Genomic DNA, 19559 nt, shown 5'->3' on the forward strand with positions numbered 1-19559 from the left:
ACACTCCCGGAAGACAGGACGAGAGCAGCGCCTAGGTTTATATAGGTAGTCAAATGAGTACAGATCGTATCCTCGGTTAGGTGGAGCACTGAGTAGGCCATAGTATATAAAACATCATCCGTCCCAACCGTGATGGGATAGGTATCCGATATTTCCGCGGCCTGTCATGTAGTGTAATGGTGGCACTTTGGCCCCAACAAAGAAAATACTGTCATGACCTATATCCGAATCCCGGGGGTGGGCAATTACAAATACACCTACCCTACCTAGGTATGCTACGAAGTTACATAGGAGCAATACGTTCCAGTGTTGCTAGATTTCCTAAATTGCTAAAGTAAAATCAACCAAGGGGCTCTGGATCAGGGCATACCACCTACCTCATAAACGGATATACTCGGTCATAAATCATTGATATCAACTCTTATATCTAACATTTTATATACATGATTCATGTAATGGGTTTACGAACCAGCGAATCTATGACCCCTATGTCCCACGGAATTTACGTGAGGCACCAAAAATATATGTCCCATGACTAAGAATGTGACACCAGTTTTTGATGTTACACCCGAACATAAAGAATGCTCCGTAGATATCAAAGACTCATACGCCCTGTACATTAGTACATAAATGACAAGTTGTGATGAGTGTTCCGCTGGTCAGGCAATTGGGTTGGATTCAACCACACTCATGCGCGGGTTATTTCCGGATACTACTGGGAACAACGCGGGTTTCTTGATCACAGCTCAATGCTAAATTATTTAGCTGATTTAGCTGAGAACTTTAATTTCGTGCGGGTTTCGGGGTAGCCGAGCAATAAAACCGCCCTACGACACCGATCATCAAACGTACCTAGACATCGGCTTCAACGTTTTCGGCCGAACCGCATCGGACACGGGGTTCCACAACCGCATAACCTTACTTCTACGAAAACTCGGACATTAAATGCCGTGAGAGAATAAGAGAGTCTCGCATATAAGGGAAATAGCTCTACACAAAGCTTTTTCATAAGTACCTGATGACAGGAATAGAGGAAGGTGTACGTTAATAAACCATTAGAAGGTATTTTCATATAATATTTCAAAGGGGACTCCTATAAGCGATAAATTTCTGAGAGTGCCACGTTTACTGCATGAGATAACTAGTACGGTATCGTCCTTAGTATTGCACCAACAAGCTTTGCTATATATAACCTGGGAGAAAAAAGAATTACATTAAAGTTAACGAGCGTGAAATATAGACCTTTAGAGATTACTTAGTACTTCAGGTATAAGGGCTTATATCAGAATTTCCGATTCCATTTATAATCCCCCCCTTAGCAAGCCATAATTGGGGTTAGGCACCTAGTTATGAGTAGGCGACCTACCTAACCACTTCAGATAAAGGATAAATACAATAAATAAGCATGATCTCGTATAATAGAATACGACCTTTAGAAGTGGACGATGGCGCTATGTTTTTGACATCACCGGTAGCTTATGTCGCTACCCTAGGAAAAAAAGGAAACGCAACAACACGAAAAAAAATATAGACCATGCGTGGATAATCAACAAAACAAATAGCTACGATATAAATGATAATATTGCGTCAAAATATACATCGGCTCTTTTGTTACAACCTCCACATTATGGCTACGGCAAGGACTTCGTTGTCCGCTAATGGTCCTAGGACAATTGATGGCTGTGATGGCGGTGTATCTCGACCTCCTCACACATCAAGGCTGCGATCTAAGACGTAGTCGGAGACTTAAATTGAGAAGCTCAGCCTACAGGTTGAAGACGGCACCGACAGCTCTGTAGCGGGATTTTTACGTATGCTGCCGGATATTACGTCCCCAGTATCAGAGACACATCATTCCACGGCGGCATTTTTTTGTCGGATGCGGGAAGCGGTGTTGTTGGTCCCAGCTCCATCTATCTGTCTTTAAGTAAGCTGGTGGCTTTAGGATCTGGAATTCCGGCGCTCCGCCTGGACTACCGATATTCGGCAAGCCTAATGGCAATGTATGCACAGCGGAGGCTATGCTGCTAGACTTTATTGTGGACTGTGCCGAGTTGAAAGGTAGACGAATTAGAGAAGAAGGCTGTTGCTGGTCATCGCCTCGTGGATGACGGAGAGAGAACGGAGCTTATGAAGAAGGGTGGTGACCGGAAGGCCTGGGATGAAAATAGGGGAAATAATTAATGATTACCTAATATACTAAGTTGGAACCATGACTTGGAGTAGTCTTGCCCTGTCCTGGTAGTTGAAGTTACAGTGCTGAGCTTCGAGGGGCCTATATTGCGGTTTATATACCCCTAAAGGTGTATTTATAGCAAGTATAACACTCTAATTGAGTCGAATGATGGACGTTGCAAAAGCAGTTATCTCAACGCAGATAATTTTGACGAAAAACATATCCGTCCTAAACTAGGTAAAAGAGTAATACTCAGACAATGGCAAAGAGTTGTGACAAGTCATACGGTACCTTGAATTCATGTAATGAGAAGTATACTAGGTACAACGGAACCTTTCTAAAATCACGAGTAGAGTGCTATTGGGCTGCCAGTATTCATTACTCCGCAACCTCATAACGCGTGAAGATCGTCAACCGTGACATAATATATCGCAGCATGAGCTCGCCTATGACTGCTTCTTCTTACCCTTGTAGAGATATCTGCGAATGGTTAGTTTGCGAACTATATTGCAAACGTCTAAGTAGTCGAAAAAAAAAATTCACTTACCCTCCAAGGATTCCTTCTATCAGACCAACACCAGTCACGATACCTGCACCAATACCAACGCTCTTCCAGCCTAGGCGTCCGTGCTCATACAAACCCCAAGCCTTGAAGCCCAAGTATGCGCTAAGTCCTACAACGGCAGCCAGATTGGAGACGACGAGGGCTGTACTGGCACCATCGCTTAGATTGGCAAACCACTGGGTGAGAATGCTATCGGCTTTTCGTGCTTTCCCAGTGCCCTTCTTCTTAGCGAGATGAGCCTCAGCGCGCGCTCGCTCGGCAGCATCCTCTTGTTCTTGACGAGTAGCTTGAGTCTCAGTCTGGATTTCCTGTTCCCCGAAGTCGGAGGGTACGGTGCGCACCGAGGGCGTATCGACGTCGACAAGGGACGCGGTGCTTGCGGACTCAGAAGATATGATCTCGGGAGGTTGAGGAGCTGCAGCCTTGGACAATAATTATGTTAGGTACCCAGATCATATATCAATCTGCTAGAGGGATATTGTCTTACCTCCTCGGGCGTTTGCCTGGGACCAGACGCAGCCGCGGCAGCATACGACACTATAATGGAAGATTCATGTTAGTCTATATATATTCATCCTCTTACATCCTGCTCCGTCTTTTACACAAGCGATGTTGAAGCACGGGATCTTACTCTTGATCTACGTTGTCGAGACTGTTAGTGGAAAAATGCGAGTCAGCAATGACTTAATAACTTGCGTCGTGGAACAAGAAATAGTAAGGTAGAAGAGTGTTGATAGTAATATTGAGGTCGAATCAAGTGAATGGTCGATGATGTGTGGTGTGATGTTGTGAAAAGGTGAAGAAGAAGCAAATGCGACAATGAAAAGAATCTTGGAAGGTGGGAGATATCGTATGTACCTAATGTACCTAACCTAATGTATTTCGTGACAACCTTTATGAGCAAATGATCGTGACGATTGTGCCTGCCCTGCCTACCCCCAGTCCATGTACATAATCGAATGACGTATTCGCGGCTCCATTCACCTGCATATATGCACGAAAACAGGCGGGGGCTTGGATGATTTTTTAAATGCATATTTAAGTAGCAAAGTACCATCATCCTTTAATCGAAGGTCTTGTAAGAAACGTCATATTATTTCTCCTTGATACTACATAAGAAATAACAACTTACAACATTGAAGGATCTAATTTCTCTATATAGCTTTCGGTAACCCTCCGTACTCGGTACTCATTGCTCTTCTATATTATGTACTTAATTGACCCCCTATTCCCCTTTCGTCTATATGCTTACACGACATCATCCAAGTCGAAATTGACGTAGACGCGCCCTTCCCACGGTTTTAAAGCCGCCGGTATAGTATCCTTCCCAATAATCGAGCCCCTGTTGTCTTGATACTGCGTACTCACTAGTAATCTCGCCGTATCCTCGTCACTACAACTTAGTATGCTCCTAACGTCTAGACAATCCCGTTCATCCCTGGAGAAGTTCATAACCACTACCGCCATTCTCTTATTCTCGCGGCCACGGACGGAATAGCCGTTCGTCGACGCTTGTGAATCTGAAATTCGGAAGGGGCTTTCCTTTACGTATGCGAATATTGCCTCATCGTCGTCTTTTAGTAGCCGGAAAGCTCCTAAGACGAATATATCCTTATACTTCTTGCGCAGCTTTAAGACCATCTTATAGAAACTCAAGATGGAATTGGGGTCCGATATTTGCTTCTTGACATTAACCTCTGGATAGGCGTCGTGAACACGCATCCATGTTTTAACACTTTTGTCTGAAAACCCTGCATTCGGAGAGTCGTCCCATTGAAAAGGGATACGCGAATGATCACGAGCAAGAATACGCAGACCCCGCATAGTGTCTGCTATTCTCTTCTGGTCCCCAGATGCTAATGCCTCGGCATAGAAGTTGAGACTCTCAACGTCTTTGTACTCTTCTATCCCCCAAGTGGTCGGCATGTTTGTCATACCAATCTCCTGGCCCTGGTATAGGAACAGCGTCCCTGTCAATGTGGCTTGCCAGAGAGCTATGGTTTTCGCACTCGCCTCCCATAACTCTGGCGTTGAACAATCGCCGAACCGGCTCACGGCTCGTCCGTTATCATGGTTCTCGCAGAAGACAGTCGTCCAGCTGTCTGTGCCTTCGATGAATGTCTGCCATTTTGCTACGATTGTTTTCAGTTGCTGTAGGGCGAACGGTACATATATGTACTTTGGTCCAAACATACCCCCAGTACCTAATCGAATCATAGAGAACTCAAATACCATGTCGAGTTCCTGTGCCGCTGCCGACACGTATGGCAAAACTTGACCTGGGTCCGGCGTGTTAGAAAGCTCTCCGACAGAGACGGCCCCGTAGGGCGCGAGCGCTTTGGCCCGCATCTCGTGGATGAACTCGTGGATTCTTGGTCCATTACACCACATCTCCGGCGCTGGCTGATATGGCGAGTCTCGATCTGTAACTGGCGCATCCACGTACTCGGTGCGCTTGCTATATTTATTAACAGTGTCGATCCTGAACCCGTCAACGCCTCGTTCAAGCCAGAAGCGCATGGTGTCCTGGTAGATAGCTTCGCGGCACGCTTCCGATTCCCAGTTTAAGTCCGGCTGATCAGGCGCGTATAGATGGAGATAATACTCCTCAGTGTGCTCGTCCCAAGTCCAAGTAGAGCCAGCGAAGTAACTTCGCCAGTTTGTCGGCGGAACCCGCTGCCCCTTTAGATCATATCGCGCTGGTTTCCAGATGTACCAATCGCGCTTCGGGTTGGTCTTCGACGAACGGGACTCTTTGAACCATTCATGCTCGATAGAAGTATGGTTTACCACCAAGTCGAGAATCAACTTCATGTTTCGAGCATGACATGCTTCTATTAGTTCATCCACGTCGTCAATGGTGCCATAAGGTGCATAAATTTTCTGGTAGTCTGACACGTCGTAACCCATGTCGGCCTGGGGGCTCTCAAAAACGGGCGAAAGCCATACCACGTCGACGCCTAGTTCATTGAGATATTCGATTTTGGAGACAAGTCCCGGAATATCTCCCCAACCGTCGCCATTGGAGTCCTTAAAGCTTGCCGGATATACTTGATAGAAAGTAGCATCTTTCCACCACGGCTCTTTGCCAAACCACCCATTATTATGATATAAACCGTTCATGTTGCTTCTGTATGTGTGAAACTACTCCACTCTATAGAAAAAAATTCCGCGAGGTCTTGAGAGGAGAGGAGAAATTAGGTAAACCCAGCCATCTATTAGACAAAATAGTACCTGTACATTTGCGGCCGACTACGGCATAGAGTGGCGCTGTGCATAATTAAATCTTTCCTATACTTAGATCGAGTCCGCGCCGTCGGGTCAAGTTTGACCAAATAGTGTTCACATCCAAGTTAGCCGCATTGCACCGCCGTTGTCCGAAATAGGGATATATTTCCTCAGCGGTGGGATACCATTCGCCAAGACGATCTAATGTCAGGTAGTATTGCGAAACTCCGCCCAACTCCGACTTCTCATCTTCTTCTCTTACGATGGTTAACCCAATCAGGACGCAAGGACTCCGCCAGAACTCCAATCCACTTTACTTCTTCCCTGTTGTTTAATATTACACTCCGGTCTTAAAAGACTAATGATATAGCGATGGGATGATATCTCAAGACCGTCCCCAGCTCCCCCAGCTTCACCCCGCACGAGCTGACCGTAGTTCCATTCTCCACAAGGAGCTAGACCATTGCGAAATTAGATAGACCCCGATTCATTCAGTAGAGAGCTACAAGGCTGGTTTCCCTTTAGGAGAGGAAATAAATAGACACGATGGCGTCCTTGCTTGCAGTACTCTCAACCCACCAAGTCACACAATCCCCCTACACCCACAACAAGAACATCCTTCAACTAAGAAAGGAGGCTATCTTCGTCGAAGCAGCAAATAAATTATTTATCAGTAGAAAATATGTCAACCGAAAAAGAAGATGTGTATACAACAGGGAGGGATAGTAAGCAAGCCGAGGGCAAGGACTTGCTGCATGACGAAACACATGTCTCGGAGGCTAAGCACGCCGCGGATGTTGAGCAGAAAATGTCACTTCTCGAGGCTATCAAGCTCTACCCGAAGGCCATCGCTTGGTCTGTTTTGCTCTCATCCACGCTCATCATGGAAGGCTACGACTTGGCGCTACTAAGTAGCCTCTATGCCTCGCCGGTATTTAACAAGAAATTCGGTACTTACAGCGCGGACAAGGACAAATGGGTCTTGTCCGCCGCGTGGCAGTCAGGATTGTCCAACGGCGCACGCGCCGGCGAGATCCTCGGCCTCATCCTTGCTGGTTGGATATCGGACCGCTATGGGTACAAGATCACGACAATTGGGTTTCTAATATCGATGATCATGTTCATATTCGTACTATTCTTCGCCCCTAATGTACAAGTACTTGTTATAGGTGAAGTACTATGCGGTGAGTATCTAATCGACCCGGCTTCTTACGCTCTTCCAAGGCTGACGATAGCTAGGTATCCCCTGGGGTGCTTTTCAGTCCGTTGCTCCAGCATACGCATCTGAAGTCGCCCCCGTCGTCCTTAGGCCGTACCTGACAACATTTATTAACATGTGCTGGGTCATTGGCCAATTCTTCGCGGCCGCCGTGAACAAAGGGTCCGTTGGTCGCCTTGACGAATGGGCATACAGAATTCCATTTGGAGTCCAATGGGTCTGGCCTGTGCCTATTCTTGCCGGCTTGGTATTCGCCCCGGAGTGAGTTGTCAAGCGCAAAACCACAAAAATCTTACATATGTTTAACCTAACAACCAGATCTCCGTGGTGGTATATTCGAAACGGTAATCGGGAGGCGGCTAGGGCGTCTTTGTTGAGATTAACATCGCCAAACGACTCGAGCTTCAACGCGGACGAGACCATAGCTATGATCGAACACACCAACGAGCTTGAGAAGCGGACGAAGCAAGGCCTCACCTATCGAGATTGCTTCAGGGGAATTGACCTGCGAAGGACCGAAATCGTCGTCGGCATCTGGCTCGTGCAGACGCTCGGAGGTCAAAACCTTATGGGCTATTTCCCCTACTTCCTGTAAGGTCCCAATCCTCATCACAATCTAATACAGTCAAGATAGCTCGGATTTGGAGTTGACATGTTGCAGAACCCAAGCAGGATTGGACGCTTCCAACTCCTTCTCTCTTTCTATGGGACAATACGCACTGGGTATGGTTGGCACGGCCGGCTCCTGGTTCCTCAGTATGTGGTATCTACAGTCACCTCCCTGCTTTCTGGCGTAGTGAAATTGGCCATTGCTGACTCGTGTTGCCTAAGTGTCTCGAATGGGTCGGCGTACCATCCACTTTAGCGGACTCTGCTGTCAGCTTCTCATTCTGATCATCGTCGGTTCTCTCTCGTTCCCTGGGACGAATGGTTCCGTGTGGGCGATCGGTGGGATGTTGATTGTATTCACGTTCGTTTACGACTTCACGGTCGGACCCGTCACATATTCTTTGATCTCGGAGTTATCCTCGACACGGCTGAAAGCTAAAACGATTGTACTCGCCCGTGTTGCTTACAACGCAAGCAATATCTTCGTGAATGTCATGACCAATTATCAACTCTCATCCACAGCCTGGAATTGGGGTGCAAAAACCGCGTTTTTTTGGGCAGGGACTTGTTTGATATCCTCCATTTGGGTCTTTTTTCGATTGCCTGAACCTAAAGGTATGATGTATTATATATCATCACGCCATATAATATCGATTTGTACCAGACTGGATTAAAACTGACATGCTTCTCTACATTTTAGGACGAACATACGCCGAATTGGACCTACTCTTCGAGCATCACGTCTCAGCACGCAACTTTTCCAAGACGAAGATAGACCCATTCTCGCAGCGGGGTGACGATGCTATCAAGAGGGTATCGACAGACGGGGAGCCAGGGAAGGAGATAAACCAAGCATAACTGCAGATGCTGGTTTACATTAAATAAACACCCAGTGTATCATAGTTAATATGTCAACAGAAAGTATGTAGCGCCTTTTAAATTTCAGCGCCGTCAAGAGTGCAGCTCTCCAAGATTCGGATTTCTTGCTCCATCTCATCTGGGGACTCGTGTGATGCAAACTCGGTCAAGGTAGCTATATTTCTATCCCGGCTGCCATTGTGGGTAACGTCTGTTGAATATGTTTTAAAAGCAAAGCGTCGTAGACTGTTGCACCGCCAGGAAGTTGCAGGATTAGCCGTCTTAGATACTTTAGGTCGTCTTCTGCCGCCGTCCTCGTCATCTGTATGGGTACGCGTGCGAGGACGTTAACCACAGCGCAGGATATATCGAACAGCTTCTCCGTTATACCTACTCCATGTACCTGGATGCTGTGCACAGGTAAATCGCGGGTGGAAAGTGCTAAATCCTTTGCTACGTCTAGTGGATAGTGATAAGTGCGGCTACTCCGCATATTCTGCTCCGAGAGATGACCCAAGCGCAACCGTAACTGCCAGAGCACAATGCGGAGCCAGAGTTGCGTGACCCTGAGATTAGCCTTTTGCGTCGGGAGAAGGTCAGATGGAGACGTATGGTTCAACGCCGCGTTGATGGCTGACTCGGCTTCGTCAAACGAATTAACAGGAACTGCACCCGGAGCTGACTCTTGGTTGAGCAGAGTTATGAAATTGGTATCCAGGGAACGAAAGAGAGCAGCTAAACACCGGAAACCAGCTAGCGAGGGTTCACGATCCCTAGAGAATGATAAGCCGAAGCCGTTGGTAGTTACTTGAAGCGTAGAAGGGCGCCGGTAACGGATCGCATGAGATCTCTCGGAAATGAGCAGAACCCAGAAAAGTCTCTCGGCTAGCAGCTTGGAAAGATCGTCTAGTGTCTCTGGTTTGATTAGGATGAAGAGCGTGGCGGCTTCGCGAAGGAAGAAGAAAGCCTGAGAATGGTGAAATAAACTTGCGTGGCACGCGTATATAAAAAATACGAGTAGAACCGAGTCTAGAGAGGGGTTCGATCTCCGTGTAAGATGACGGTGGGCTGCTAGAGCCTCCTCGAGCAGCATCCAGCCGTATGCGGCATTATTCTCAGCCGTGGCAGATTGCGCAAAAAACTTACCCCTAGGATCCTCAACCTGCAACGTCACCATAGCGCACAAGCCAAGTAGAACGCAGTAGGCCTCACTATCCGAGGCGAGTTGCGTTCTAAGATTGGCGACGTACTCGGGCGTCACGATCGGGATCGTCGGGGCGAGGTGTTCGAAGAAGCGCTTAGAACAGTACTCGACTACTCGAGGTGGCAGCAGGTCTACCTTTCTCTCAAACGACTGCCTTGCAAAACTAGTAAATGCTTGCGGACTCGTAGGCAGGTCAAAATTGATAAATGGCGAAGACGTAGCAAAATCCAACGGCTTTACACCTCCTTCTACTGGTATCTTAGCCAGCCTTGGTGTTTTAGTAGGCCGGGCCCGGGTTAGAATTCGGGATTGGACGGGGTATCCGCTGCATTCATCAGCAAGCCCAGCCTTGGTACACCGTCGACACGGGCGAGAGTCGCTGCAGGCTTTCTGCAGTCTTCTGCATCTCTGGCAGGCTCGGGCAACCTGTGCCCGCTTGGCTCGTGGCGGGGCTATGGCAGCTATATGGTCCTCTGTAGCGATACTGATGCGAGCTTGAGTATCATTTGCCGAAGAGCTAGCTTGACGGATTTTATCTCCTTCATGTGGTGCTGTCATGTCCCATGCGTACGGTGGTTATAAGAAGTAATAACCTGTATCTGGGTTAACACAGCAGGCCTAAACAGGACTCCTAGGTATTTCGTAAGGATAGGGTTTACAATCGGGCTGCGTTTGTCTTGAAGTTGGAGGATGGGAGACGAGATATGGGATCTGAAGGTAGGTAAAGTTGGAGTTGGGAGCTGGAGTTGGAGGTGAGCAGGGGAACTTATACATGATATCCATTAACCTAACGTCTTATAGACTGTGTGGGGATTACCCCAGGTGTCAGCAAGGCTTTCGCAGTCCATACCTCTTTGATCATCGCATCGAAAAGAAAAAAAAAGACCGAGAACACAACAACATCCAGGGTTCCCTGTCGCAAGCCCCGGCCTCCAAATACTGGACCAATTACACGTGTAATCCTTGATAAATGAATCCACAACCCCAGAATAAGGCTGAGAGTAAGATATCTCGAGAAAAAAAAAAAAAAAAAAAGGAACTTATGTTGAGAGAGTTGCTTGGTTCATTTCGCCGTATCTCATGTGCCCTATAATATACACTCAGCAGTTACGATAACGCAACCAATATTATGTTGTACAAAAATGCACGGCTCCAGATATCTATTTTATAAGACCATACTCGAGTACGTCAAATGCCCGAAGCACTCGAGGTGTATACTTATTAGGGTTGCGCCGGAGGGACGTTCTGCTTCTCAGCCTCCTTTACCACCTCTGCGGTCTCCGCATCTGCCTTAGCTGACTTTTTGGCTGGTATCGTCTCTTCTACTTTCGCTACCGCACCGTTTTCACCATGTGATGTCTTGGCGGCGGATTTCTCCGTTGCAATCTCAGGAGTACCTTCTGCGGGAGCTTCGTCCTCATCTAGTTCCTCTCCGTATACCTCAGGATGAAGTCGAAAGCAGTCTTGCATGTGTCTGTTTCATCTGTTAGCTTGATACAGTGAACGAACTTATATATACCAAAGCAGGCCGTACTGGAATTTATCAATACAATCCATCCCTTTCGGCTCCTCTTTAGAGTAGACAAAACAGCTAAACGCCGCCTTGAATTCTTCGCCGCAAGGCCCATGAGCCATCCCTCCTAAACAAGGGCAGTCCCAATTAATCTCGCCTGTCTCCGGGTTGAACGCTCCCTGTTGACCGGCCTCTTCTTCCAAAGCTTCGGGGCTTCCCTCCGGATAGGTCGTTTGATCTTGCGTCTCGACATCTTTAGCAGGTGCAGAAGGAGATGTTTCGGATGGTAGGGTAGCTGTTGGTGGCTCGGGAGCTGATGCGGCTTTCTGCAGTCGTGCTTCGGCTTCTCGACGCTTCTGCGCGACTACGGCCTCTACTGTGGGGAGGTCCTCATCTGAGAACTGGGGCGGCGGCGGTAATGTTTTAGCTAATCGCCCGCATGAGATATTAGTAAATACAGGAAAATGTTGAATCACGCCAGAGAAATTGGGCTCGCATACGCAGTGGTTCTTCGGCAAAGACTGCGCTGGTGCTATACCAATACACAATACCAGCAGCTAGGCCCCATCTCATAGCCGAGCTCTTCCAACTTCGTTTATTATTTGTAGGGGAAGTCGAAGCAAAGCGTCGTGCATTCGGCGAAATGATAGTTGGTCGCAGTCTATTTGCGGCTCGAGGCGCGGATCGCAACGCGGATCTGTACATGTTACCGGCGAGCTATACGTAAAAGAAACGGCTAAAAGAATGAGGGATGGATATTAAAGAGTGTATGAGCTCCTAAGCCGGTTTGATGAGTGAGAAGAAATATGCGCAGAAAACAAGCTAGGAACAAATAGCGAAGACTGTTCGAAGACTGGTTTGTAAGCATGAAGCATCGATATTAAGAATTGCCCGCTTCTAAATTTTTTGAATTGAATCCAGATAAGGATCGGTCTACCTACAATGACCGAGAAACCTCTGCGCGCCAAAATTCGGAGTGGGGTTACATCTAACCACTTAACTGCAGGTGCCTTATGAGGTAAATCTAGATTAGGTATGTACCTCCTAGCCTCGAGTGACGTTATTTGGTAACACATTAGTACCTAGGTACCTTGCTTGCATGTGAATGAAAGTCAGTACCCTCAATGGAATAAGGTATCAAATTGGATGTATTATATACTTTCACTTTGAGTTTTCACTAAAAATACCAAATGAAACTCATCTTGATCTCTAGTAAATATTATTATTTGATATTATTGTAAAGTAAACTTGGTTAGTTTCCGAAATTCTTCAAATCTCTTTCATCTTCTCTGTTTTTTGAGTCCTTATTCTTTTCGCTTACCCACCTAACACAAACAGCTCGTCAGGTTCTACCATCTGCCCACTTTATCATTTCGTTTTGAAAGATTCAAGGTTACCTAGAGATCAACAGCGAGATACTGGTGCAATCGAATCAGTAAACTCAAGTTTCGTGTTCGACCTCATCTTTAAAAACTTGTCACCAGTGTAAGCATTCGGCCAGGTTCCTACCAGCAAGGAAGCCTTTTCAGTGGCCTCTTGTAAATCTATCAGCATGGGCTCGACACAAGAGAGCCCCAATATATGCACCGAGTGGTATCCCATCAGACAGTTTCTATCTTACCCGGGGTATGGCTTCGCTCTGATCATTCTAAACCAGCCGATCAGCGACGAGGGCTTGTTTAGAGACCTCTGGAGAATAGGTACATCGCCCTTTAAGATTCTTTTTACGTGTAACCATACCGACTCATATCGTAGCTCACACACGCGTCGCTGCCGATGGGGGTGCCAACCAGATTTACGATCTTAACCGAAGATCCTTATTAACAGAGAAAAATTATGCGTCTTCTGCTAGTGGTAACTATGTAAGTGGAAGGATACGAGAGATATATATTCTAAGGCTCCCAGCCGCGATTCTCTTTCACTCGGGGCGCTACCTGTCTATCTAGCTAACAGTCGTATAGGTAAATCTTAATACCATAATTGGCGACCTAGATTCTCTATCCGAGGAGTCCAGAAGTTTTTTTACTACCAAGCCCGCGGATTGTACTATCATTCGCGACTCAGATCAGTATTCCACCGACTTCGCCAAAGCTGTCAAGTTCGTTCGTATGGCGTATCCAAGGAGAGATATCGTATGTATGGGCGGACTAGGAGGGCGCGTTGATCAAGGGTTGAGCCAAATACATCATCTATACTTATTCCAAACCTCGCCAACCTACGCAGATGGGAAGATGTTTTTGCTTTCCGGAGAGAGCTTGTCTTTCCTTCTCAAGGCTGGAAAACATCGTATACACGTCCGCGAGCCTGATGCCACCGTGGGCGACTTCGTTCGCATGAGCGGCGAGCCGTTCGCCAAGTACGTCGGCATCATCCCGGTCAAAGAGCCGAGCGTAATCACGACCAAGGGCCTTGAGTGGGATGTCGAGAACTGGCCAACCGAGTTTGGTGGGCAGATGAGTACAAGCAATCATCTTTTACCCGAGACAAAAGTTGTTGAAGTTGAGACTACGAAGGATGTACTTTTCACCATCGCATTAAAATAGGTAGAAAGTAGAAATTCATCAACAACTTGCATTGAGTACTCGTAGGCCGTTCACGATTGAACGAAGTCTCAGATAGCAATAGGGCAGGATAGATTATCGCCGTAGCTAAAGCATATCTTCCACTTTCGGGATATATAGTTTTATTAGAAGTTCTGCCTCTTTCGTTAGAACAAGAGGTAGATACAAGTAGAAGGCAGGTTAGCCTAGCCACCAAAGGCATGGAACCTACCTATAAGGTAGTTTAGAATAACGCCAAAACTCCATGCTAAACGTCAAAACTGATGCGTAAACTCACGATTCAAGCCTCCGCAATGTCCTCCGTTCTCAAAATTTAATCTTCCTCGACGTCTACTTGTCCATCCTATCGGAGGAAATGTAGACACAGCCAACAAAACCCAAAGAAGGTTATCACACCGGCTCCAAATATCCACTTATCTTGTTTCGCTCTTCTCTCGATCATGCGTATCGTGTCCCCACTAACGCCGAGCGTGTTGGCGACACTGTATAATCTCTTCTGCGTGTTCTTCAACATCTCACGCTGCGTACCCAAGTCTCCGAGTACGGCCTGACCCCGCGCGATATACTCATCAAGCGCTGTATTCGTACTCGCGAAGAAGTTCTGTTCCCGCAAAGCGTGCGTCTCCCGCGTATAGTCGTTGCTACCCATGCTTAATTGGCCACCGCTGCCATAGCGGTTCGCGGGGACCGAAGGGGAAGATGAAGACTGTGGTGGTATCGGCGTGTTTGCGTACGGGTTTTCGGGGGTGGAGGTGGTGAAGGGTCGTCGACCAAGTAGCTCAGTTCGGTTCTGGGCGTGCAGCGTATCTTCTCGTTGCGTCTTCAGTTCGTCCAGCTGCGTCCGAAACGACGAGAGCTCCGCTCGAAAATTCCTAATCCGCTCATAGGCCTTCTCCTGCTTTGCCGGATTTAGTTCTTGCTTTGCCAGCGCATTGTACTCGTCGAGAGTTCGCGAAAAAGCCGTCAGCGATGCGGAGAGAGAACCAAGCGCCGCGGGCGTGGGAGGTGCGCCGTCGGATGACAATAAACCGGCAAGGTCTCGCTTTATAGAGGTGGACTGCTTGAGCGCAGAGTTGAATTGCGTGTTCTGGGAGACGTTAGTAAGAGGTATGCTATAGAGTCGCAGGCAAGCAGTTCGAAAGGAGCAATACCATCTTGATAGATACCAGTAGCTTTATGTGCGGACGCTTATTCTTCCTTTTTCAAAGATCAGATGGGAATCGGCGTAAGGAAGATAGTGATCAGGTACCTAAGTTAGGTACACGTAGATAGCGATAGAAGTAGGTTAGTGATATCAAATAACACGTAGCTGGAGACGAGCATTTCTCCAATTGCAACCTTATCTTAAACTTGCATGAAGAGTACCTGCGCAATGTACCCACATTATTAGATGCATATGCACAGACCGATATTAAATTTTTGACCAATCAAGACGATTCCACCAAGGTTCTCTATCGGAGGTACCTAGGTACGCGGGAGTTTTATTATCATTCTTCTTGATTATCAACAACAATAGAACGTTGTGGAATGGGATTTTTCTAAAGATAGCTCAAAAACTTTACAAGAAGATAAGAAAAGGTCGATACAATTGATTAAGTATTTGCCTAGTTAGTAGTTAATCTGACAGCTAACTTTGCGATTAGGGTAGTTACTCGGCATCTTATTAGCCTCGGTTATATAGTTATGGGCTGGCTAGCATCTTTTATCTTACCTACTTGAATGTATCGCAACTTCAATCCGCTTGCTATGACTTAGCTTCAGGTTTCTCATAACTCTGTTACTTTATTGCTGTATATTTCTTGGTAGAATAATCAACAATATCTAAGGACTTCACATAAGTAAATACATACCTGTTATCACTAGTTACTCTATTCAAAAATATATATCCATTGTCATTGATAAGAATAGAAGAATTAATAACCCTCGTTTTATTGTAAGAGTAATCTATTATAGACTCTGAACAGAGCATGCATTTAGAAGGTTCGCCAATATCCTCATTAAGCATGAGACGATCTAATGAAAGGTAGGCATATGAGTTAACTCTATCTCTTTGATCTAGGGTTAGCAAACTGACGCCAAAGCTCGGCTATAGCTAAAGATGTCTTAGCCTCGTCTCTTCTAGAATAGGTAGCATGGAATACTTACAACAACGTATTACCTTCATGTCCCAGATATATCTTCATAATCTGTAATAGATATCTTGCTTGAAGGTGTATACGGTGTATGTTGTAGGTATAAAGAAGGTGAACTTGGATGAAAATCTGCTAGAAATAGAAACTGATGAATATAAACTTAATAGGTGTCAACGACTACATTTACATGCGCAACTACTATGTAATGTCAAGACGTTCATGGCTGTATGAATGGGGTATAGCTAATTATTTTTACGTACTATTTGCTAGCCCCCCTTAATATCAAAGTGACGTCTAAATACGGCGGTGATAACAATCCTTCGGAATCCCACCTTATCCCCCGTCCTCCCCCATTTCCGTTCGCTATTGCGTACTGCCATAATAGGCGAGCATCTTTGCCGCCGTCCGATCGTTTCAATTGCTCTAACCTCTAGTCCCTCTTTATAAAGCCTATGGTAATATAATGTTTACTTCTCGGTAATGGTCAATTTCGACGATAGACGACTCTAATGGCGCCGTCCGACCAACTGGCCACTACCGTTCCAGGCCGCCCGAAGCCACCCTCAGCTACCCCAGAAGGACACAAGGTCACCGCAGAAGCAGAAGCAGAAAAAGCACCGCGAGCGGTGGTGACGACGAGTATAACCGCAGGAGCAGGGAAGTGGGAGGCGGATAAATCACCACCATTGGAGTTTCGCGGCTTCGATTTCTTTGCTAATCGCGACTTTAACGAGCTGAAGAATGCGTCGCGGGCCTATTTTGCGCCTTCTGCCAACCCTGAAAGGCGTCAACGCCTACCATCCACGTGGTTAGGCGATGCGACACCCCCTAGCAGCCCGCGACCCTCCGACGAAGGGCCCTCCGCTGGAGGGGACAGGCTTCCCGCCCCGCTCCGTGGACAGACGCCTCCAGGAGAGAAGAGAATAATAGGGTTGAAGAGAAACCAATTCTGGTGGCTGGTGGCATTAATATCGCTCCTGTTAGTTATTGCAATCGGGGTTGGAGTTGGTGTCGGGGTCGGTAGAGGGGTGTCGCAAAGTTCTAATGAGGCTGCTGTTGCTGGTATTGGTGCCGCTTCATCGTCAAGGTTCGTGATTCCTTAATTCGTCGCTGTACAGGGGCAGCCTAAGTATAGGTATTCATGCTTATATTGTTAATATTTTCTAGCCTATCTTCAAGCTCAATCACGTCAGCAAATACCGGCATCTCGACGACATCCACCTCTAGCCCCTCAAAGACCAGTACTACGTCGAGTTCCACCCCCACCGGTAATGCCGAGGGAAAGATTGACTGCCCAGCTGCTAACGGGACTACCTACCAAGTTCCCGGTTCCGATAAGCGATTCTTACGAATTTGTGGTATAGATTATAGCGACGACGAATCAACAAATCTGCGCCAGGTTCCTACGGAGAGCATATTGGACTGCATGAAAAACTGTGCCGGGACTGCTGGGTGCACCGGTTGCGGCTGGGGCTATATTGAGGGCGATACGGGGACCCAGCACACCTGTTGGCTGAAGGGCGGGTTAAAGAAGCCTCACGATACCGATATCAATTGGGCCTTTGCCAAACTTCTATGAGCGGATTAGGAGATAAGGATACGTTGGTTGCGAATGCTGCTGGATCGAATGTAATGGTACTAGTAATCACGTTCTACGTTCTACGTAGTAGAGATAGTAAGGCATGATACCCCTTAACAATAATGATACCCACGGTAAAGTAATACCTTGGCGGGTAACGGGCGTGCTTGTATCCGGAGATTTAAATTCTTTGCTATTATATCACATAATGCTATTTATGTAGTAAGAAGATTCTAGCACAAGTTTGGTTATAAGCCGCACCGGACATGGCAAAATCACATGGCGCATATACTTGAATCTGATTACATGTACATAGATCGATTGTGGATAGGAATAACATCTAATTCCAACGCTTCTCACCCTGCTGCGAATTCATCTAAAAATTGAAGGTATCCGCCGGGTACGAGTATCATTGCTCGTTAACGAATAGGCCAGCCATGCCCATTCCGGTTCCGATACACATACTCGTCAACAAAATCTTCTTTTTGGTCCGCCTAAGCTCGCTTAGGCCAGTGACGATCTGCCGGGCGCCTGTCGTGCCGAGAGGGTGACCAAGCGCGATGGCGCCTCCTCGGGGATTCATCTTGGCCCAGTCCAATTTGAGGTATTCCCTGCAGTAGACGGCCATTGTTCCAAACGCCTCATTAATCTCCACAACGTCGACATCATCGAGAGTAATGTTGTGCTGCTTAAGTAACTTTGGGATCGCTACGGTTGGACCGATACCCATGATCCTGGGAGCTAGACCGGCAACAGTCGACCCGACGTATTTGGCCAAGATCGGCAAACCGAGCTCGGCGGCCTTGGAACGCTTCATGAGCACTACTGCCGCGGCGCCGTCGGTGACCTGGCTGGCATTGCCTCCGGTGGTGATGGGTCCCCATTGAGGGAATGCATTGCGGATTTTCCCTAACCCAGCAGCCGTCGTCCCCGGTCGAATACCTTCGTCTTTCGTTAACGTAACCGTCTTCAGCTCGCCGTCGGGCCCCTTCACTTTGGTAGTGATAGGCACGATCTCGTCGTCGAAGAGGCCAGCCTTTTGAGCCAGCTCAGCCCGTCTGAAGCTCTCGGCCGCATACTCATCGACGGCCTCGCGGGACAGCCCAAAATCCTTCGCCACATTCTCACTCGTCCAGCCCATGGCCATCATACAATCGAGGGCTTCTTGGCTATGCTTAGTCACCTCTTCGTCAAAAGGTTGTTCGAGACTATCGCCTCCCGCAGTCATGGACTCGGTACCAGCAGCAATACCGACCTCGATCGAGCCTGCAGCGATCTGGTGGGCGATATCAGCCGTGGCCTTTAGACCCGAAGAGCAAAACCGATTGACGGACGAGGCGCTCGTCGTATTGGGAAATCCGGCGGCGAGGGCTGCGGCACGGGCCTTGTAGGCTGCTTTGCTGTCTGATACCTACATGGGAAGAAACGAGTTAAAACGGTTGTCTCTTGGCTCGGCGCCGTAAGCGGTAGATATTGGTACATACGTTACCCATGCAGATATCCTCTACGAGATCTGGTGAGAAGCCTAGACGTTCCCTAGCGGCCTTTAAGATGGCATACATGAGGTACTCGACAGACGTATCCTTGAAGCCGCCCTTCTTGCCCTTACAAAGCGGCGTCCGGATCGCGAGCGTGATGACTACATCGTCGGGGTTCTTCGAGGTGCTAGATTGACGAGCAAGGTTAATTACGATGACTCTGCGTCTACTTGTCAGGTTAGTTCAACACTCGTCGTCTACTTACATAGTAGCTAAGGGTGAGCTGGGGGATAGGTGCTTCAAAATGGAATTGACCCGCTCGGTAGCCATCTTGAAAGATGGTCTTGACAGACGGAGGTATATACTAACTGGTATATAGTATCTGATAATTGAAACAGCAGAGGAAGATGATGTGAAGGGGAAAGCAGTATCACTAG

At 47.3% G+C, this 19559-nt stretch overlaps 10 protein-coding genes across 10 annotated transcripts; 4 read left to right on the top strand and 6 right to left on the bottom strand.

Moving 5' to 3' along the window:
- Positions 1-1586: 1586 nt before the first annotated feature.
- F4817DRAFT_350975 (uncharacterized protein) lies at positions 1587-2143 on the top strand. Its single transcript, XM_049305013.1, has 2 exons — positions 1587-1734; positions 1890-2143. The coding sequence occupies exons 1-2, from the start codon at positions 1628-1630 to the stop codon at positions 2029-2031; spliced, it is 249 nt and encodes an 82-aa protein (XP_049154848.1). The 5' UTR covers positions 1587-1627; the 3' UTR covers positions 2032-2143.
- F4817DRAFT_350976 (uncharacterized protein) lies at positions 2142-3693 on the bottom strand. Its single transcript, XM_049305014.1, has 4 exons — positions 3373-3693; positions 3229-3278; positions 2724-3163; positions 2142-2656 (listed from the first exon to the last, which is right to left on the bottom strand). Coding segments are annotated over exons 1-4 (525 nt in total). The 5' UTR covers positions 3374-3693; the 3' UTR covers positions 2142-2622.
- A 133-nt stretch (positions 3694-3826) lies between these two features.
- F4817DRAFT_350977 (glycoside hydrolase family 13 protein) lies at positions 3827-6085 on the bottom strand. The gene has a single exon (XM_049305015.1). The coding sequence runs from the start codon at positions 5862-5864 to the stop codon at positions 3990-3992; it is 1875 nt and encodes a 624-aa protein (XP_049154850.1). The 5' UTR covers positions 5865-6085; the 3' UTR covers positions 3827-3989.
- A 13-nt stretch (positions 6086-6098) lies between these two features.
- F4817DRAFT_270602 (sugar transporter) lies at positions 6099-8743 on the top strand. Its single transcript, XM_049299417.1, has 6 exons — positions 6099-7153; positions 7209-7449; positions 7507-7779; positions 7850-7944; positions 8020-8412; positions 8498-8743. Exons 1-6 carry the CDS (start codon positions 6652-6654, stop codon positions 8653-8655), a joined length of 1662 nt encoding a protein of 553 aa, XP_049154851.1. The 5' UTR covers positions 6099-6651; the 3' UTR covers positions 8656-8743.
- On the bottom strand, positions 8651-10524 carry F4817DRAFT_270618 (uncharacterized protein). The gene has a single exon (XM_049299419.1). It carries the CDS (start codon positions 10415-10417, stop codon positions 8831-8833), a length of 1587 nt encoding a protein of 528 aa, XP_049154852.1. The 5' UTR covers positions 10418-10524; the 3' UTR covers positions 8651-8830.
- Positions 10525-10953: 429 nt separating this feature from the next.
- Positions 10954-12338, bottom strand: F4817DRAFT_270616 (uncharacterized protein). Its single transcript, XM_049299418.1, has 3 exons — positions 11873-12338; positions 11394-11799; positions 10954-11333 (listed from the first exon to the last, which is right to left on the bottom strand). The coding sequence occupies exons 1-3, from the start codon at positions 12075-12077 to the stop codon at positions 11081-11083; spliced, it is 864 nt and encodes a 287-aa protein (XP_049154853.1). The 5' UTR covers positions 12078-12338; the 3' UTR covers positions 10954-11080.
- Positions 12339-12924: 586 nt separating this feature from the next.
- On the top strand, positions 12925-13915 carry F4817DRAFT_320142 (thiamine pyrophosphokinase; the record flags this gene model as incomplete). The annotated part of the gene is made up of 3 exons (XM_049301149.1): positions 12925-13072; positions 13128-13234; positions 13334-13915. The coding sequence occupies 3 exons, from the start codon at positions 12925-12927 to the stop codon at positions 13913-13915; spliced, it is 837 nt and encodes a 278-aa protein (XP_049154854.1).
- A 361-nt stretch (positions 13916-14276) lies between these two features.
- F4817DRAFT_320143 (V-snare-domain-containing protein) lies at positions 14277-15317 on the bottom strand (the record flags this gene model as incomplete). Its single annotated transcript, XM_049301150.1, has 2 exons — positions 14277-15020; positions 15312-15317. 2 exons carry the CDS (start codon positions 15315-15317, stop codon positions 14277-14279), a joined length of 750 nt encoding a protein of 249 aa, XP_049154855.1.
- Positions 15318-16460: 1143 nt separating this feature from the next.
- On the top strand, positions 16461-17849 carry F4817DRAFT_270719 (uncharacterized protein). Its single transcript, XM_049299420.1, has 2 exons — positions 16461-17152; positions 17233-17849. Exons 1-2 carry the CDS (start codon positions 16575-16577, stop codon positions 17642-17644), a joined length of 990 nt encoding a protein of 329 aa, XP_049154856.1. The 5' UTR covers positions 16461-16574; the 3' UTR covers positions 17645-17849.
- A 204-nt stretch (positions 17850-18053) lies between these two features.
- F4817DRAFT_320145 (thiolase) lies at positions 18054-19452 on the bottom strand (the record flags this gene model as incomplete). Its single annotated transcript, XM_049301151.1, has 3 exons — positions 18054-19055; positions 19129-19348; positions 19388-19452. The coding sequence occupies 3 exons, from the start codon at positions 19450-19452 to the stop codon at positions 18054-18056; spliced, it is 1287 nt and encodes a 428-aa protein (XP_049154857.1).
- Between the last annotated feature and the right edge of the window lie 107 nt (positions 19453-19559).

This window comes from Daldinia loculata (assembly GCF_022478755.1).
Source record: "Daldinia loculata strain CBS 113971 unplaced genomic scaffold F4817scaffold_73, whole genome shotgun sequence".
In the NCBI taxonomy this organism is placed as follows: Eukaryota; Fungi; Ascomycota; class Sordariomycetes; order Xylariales; family Hypoxylaceae; genus Daldinia; species Daldinia loculata.

Excerpts from the sequence above, each read along its gene's own strand:
- F4817DRAFT_350975 (XM_049305013.1), top strand. The coding sequence starts at position 1,628 with ATGGCTACGGCAAGGACTTCGTTGTCCGCTAATGGTCCTAGGACAATT. Across the intron at positions 1,735-1,889 it reads TCAAGGCTGCGATCTAAGAC|CGGTGTTGTTGGTCCCAGCT; the intron begins GTAGTCGGAGAC and ends GGATGCGGGAAG.
- F4817DRAFT_350976 (XM_049305014.1), bottom strand. Across the intron at positions 3,164-3,228 it reads CCAGGCAAACGCCCGAGGAG|GCTGCAGCTCCTCAACCTCC; the intron begins GTAAGACAATAT and ends TTATTGTCCAAG. Across the intron at positions 2,657-2,723 it reads ATAGAAGGAATCCTTGGAGG|ATATCTCTACAAGGGTAAGA; the intron begins GTAAGTGAATTT and ends AACCATTCGCAG.
- F4817DRAFT_350977 (XM_049305015.1), bottom strand. The coding sequence starts at position 5,864 with ATGAACGGTTTATATCATAATAATGGGTGGTTTGGCAAAGAGCCGTGG.
- F4817DRAFT_270602 (XM_049299417.1), top strand. The coding sequence starts at position 6,652 with ATGTCAACCGAAAAAGAAGATGTGTATACAACAGGGAGGGATAGTAAG. Across the intron at positions 7,450-7,506 it reads GGCTTGGTATTCGCCCCGGA|ATCTCCGTGGTGGTATATTC; the intron begins GTGAGTTGTCAA and ends CCTAACAACCAG. Across the intron at positions 8,413-8,497 it reads TCGATTGCCTGAACCTAAAG|GACGAACATACGCCGAATTG; the intron begins GTATGATGTATT and ends TCTACATTTTAG.
- F4817DRAFT_270618 (XM_049299419.1), bottom strand. The coding sequence starts at position 10,417 with ATGACAGCACCACATGAAGGAGATAAAATCCGTCAAGCTAGCTCTTCG.
- F4817DRAFT_270616 (XM_049299418.1), bottom strand. The coding sequence starts at position 12,077 with ATGTACAGATCCGCGTTGCGATCCGCGCCTCGAGCCGCAAATAGACTG. Across the intron at positions 11,800-11,872 it reads CTTTGCCGAAGAACCACTGC|CTAAAACATTACCGCCGCCG; the intron begins GTATGCGAGCCC and ends GCGGGCGATTAG. Across the intron at positions 11,334-11,393 it reads GATTGTATTGATAAATTCCA|ACACATGCAAGACTGCTTTC; the intron begins GTACGGCCTGCT and ends CAGATGAAACAG.
- F4817DRAFT_270719 (XM_049299420.1), top strand. The coding sequence starts at position 16,575 with ATGGCGCCGTCCGACCAACTGGCCACTACCGTTCCAGGCCGCCCGAAG. Across the intron at positions 17,153-17,232 it reads GGTGCCGCTTCATCGTCAAG|CCTATCTTCAAGCTCAATCA; the intron begins GTTCGTGATTCC and ends AATATTTTCTAG.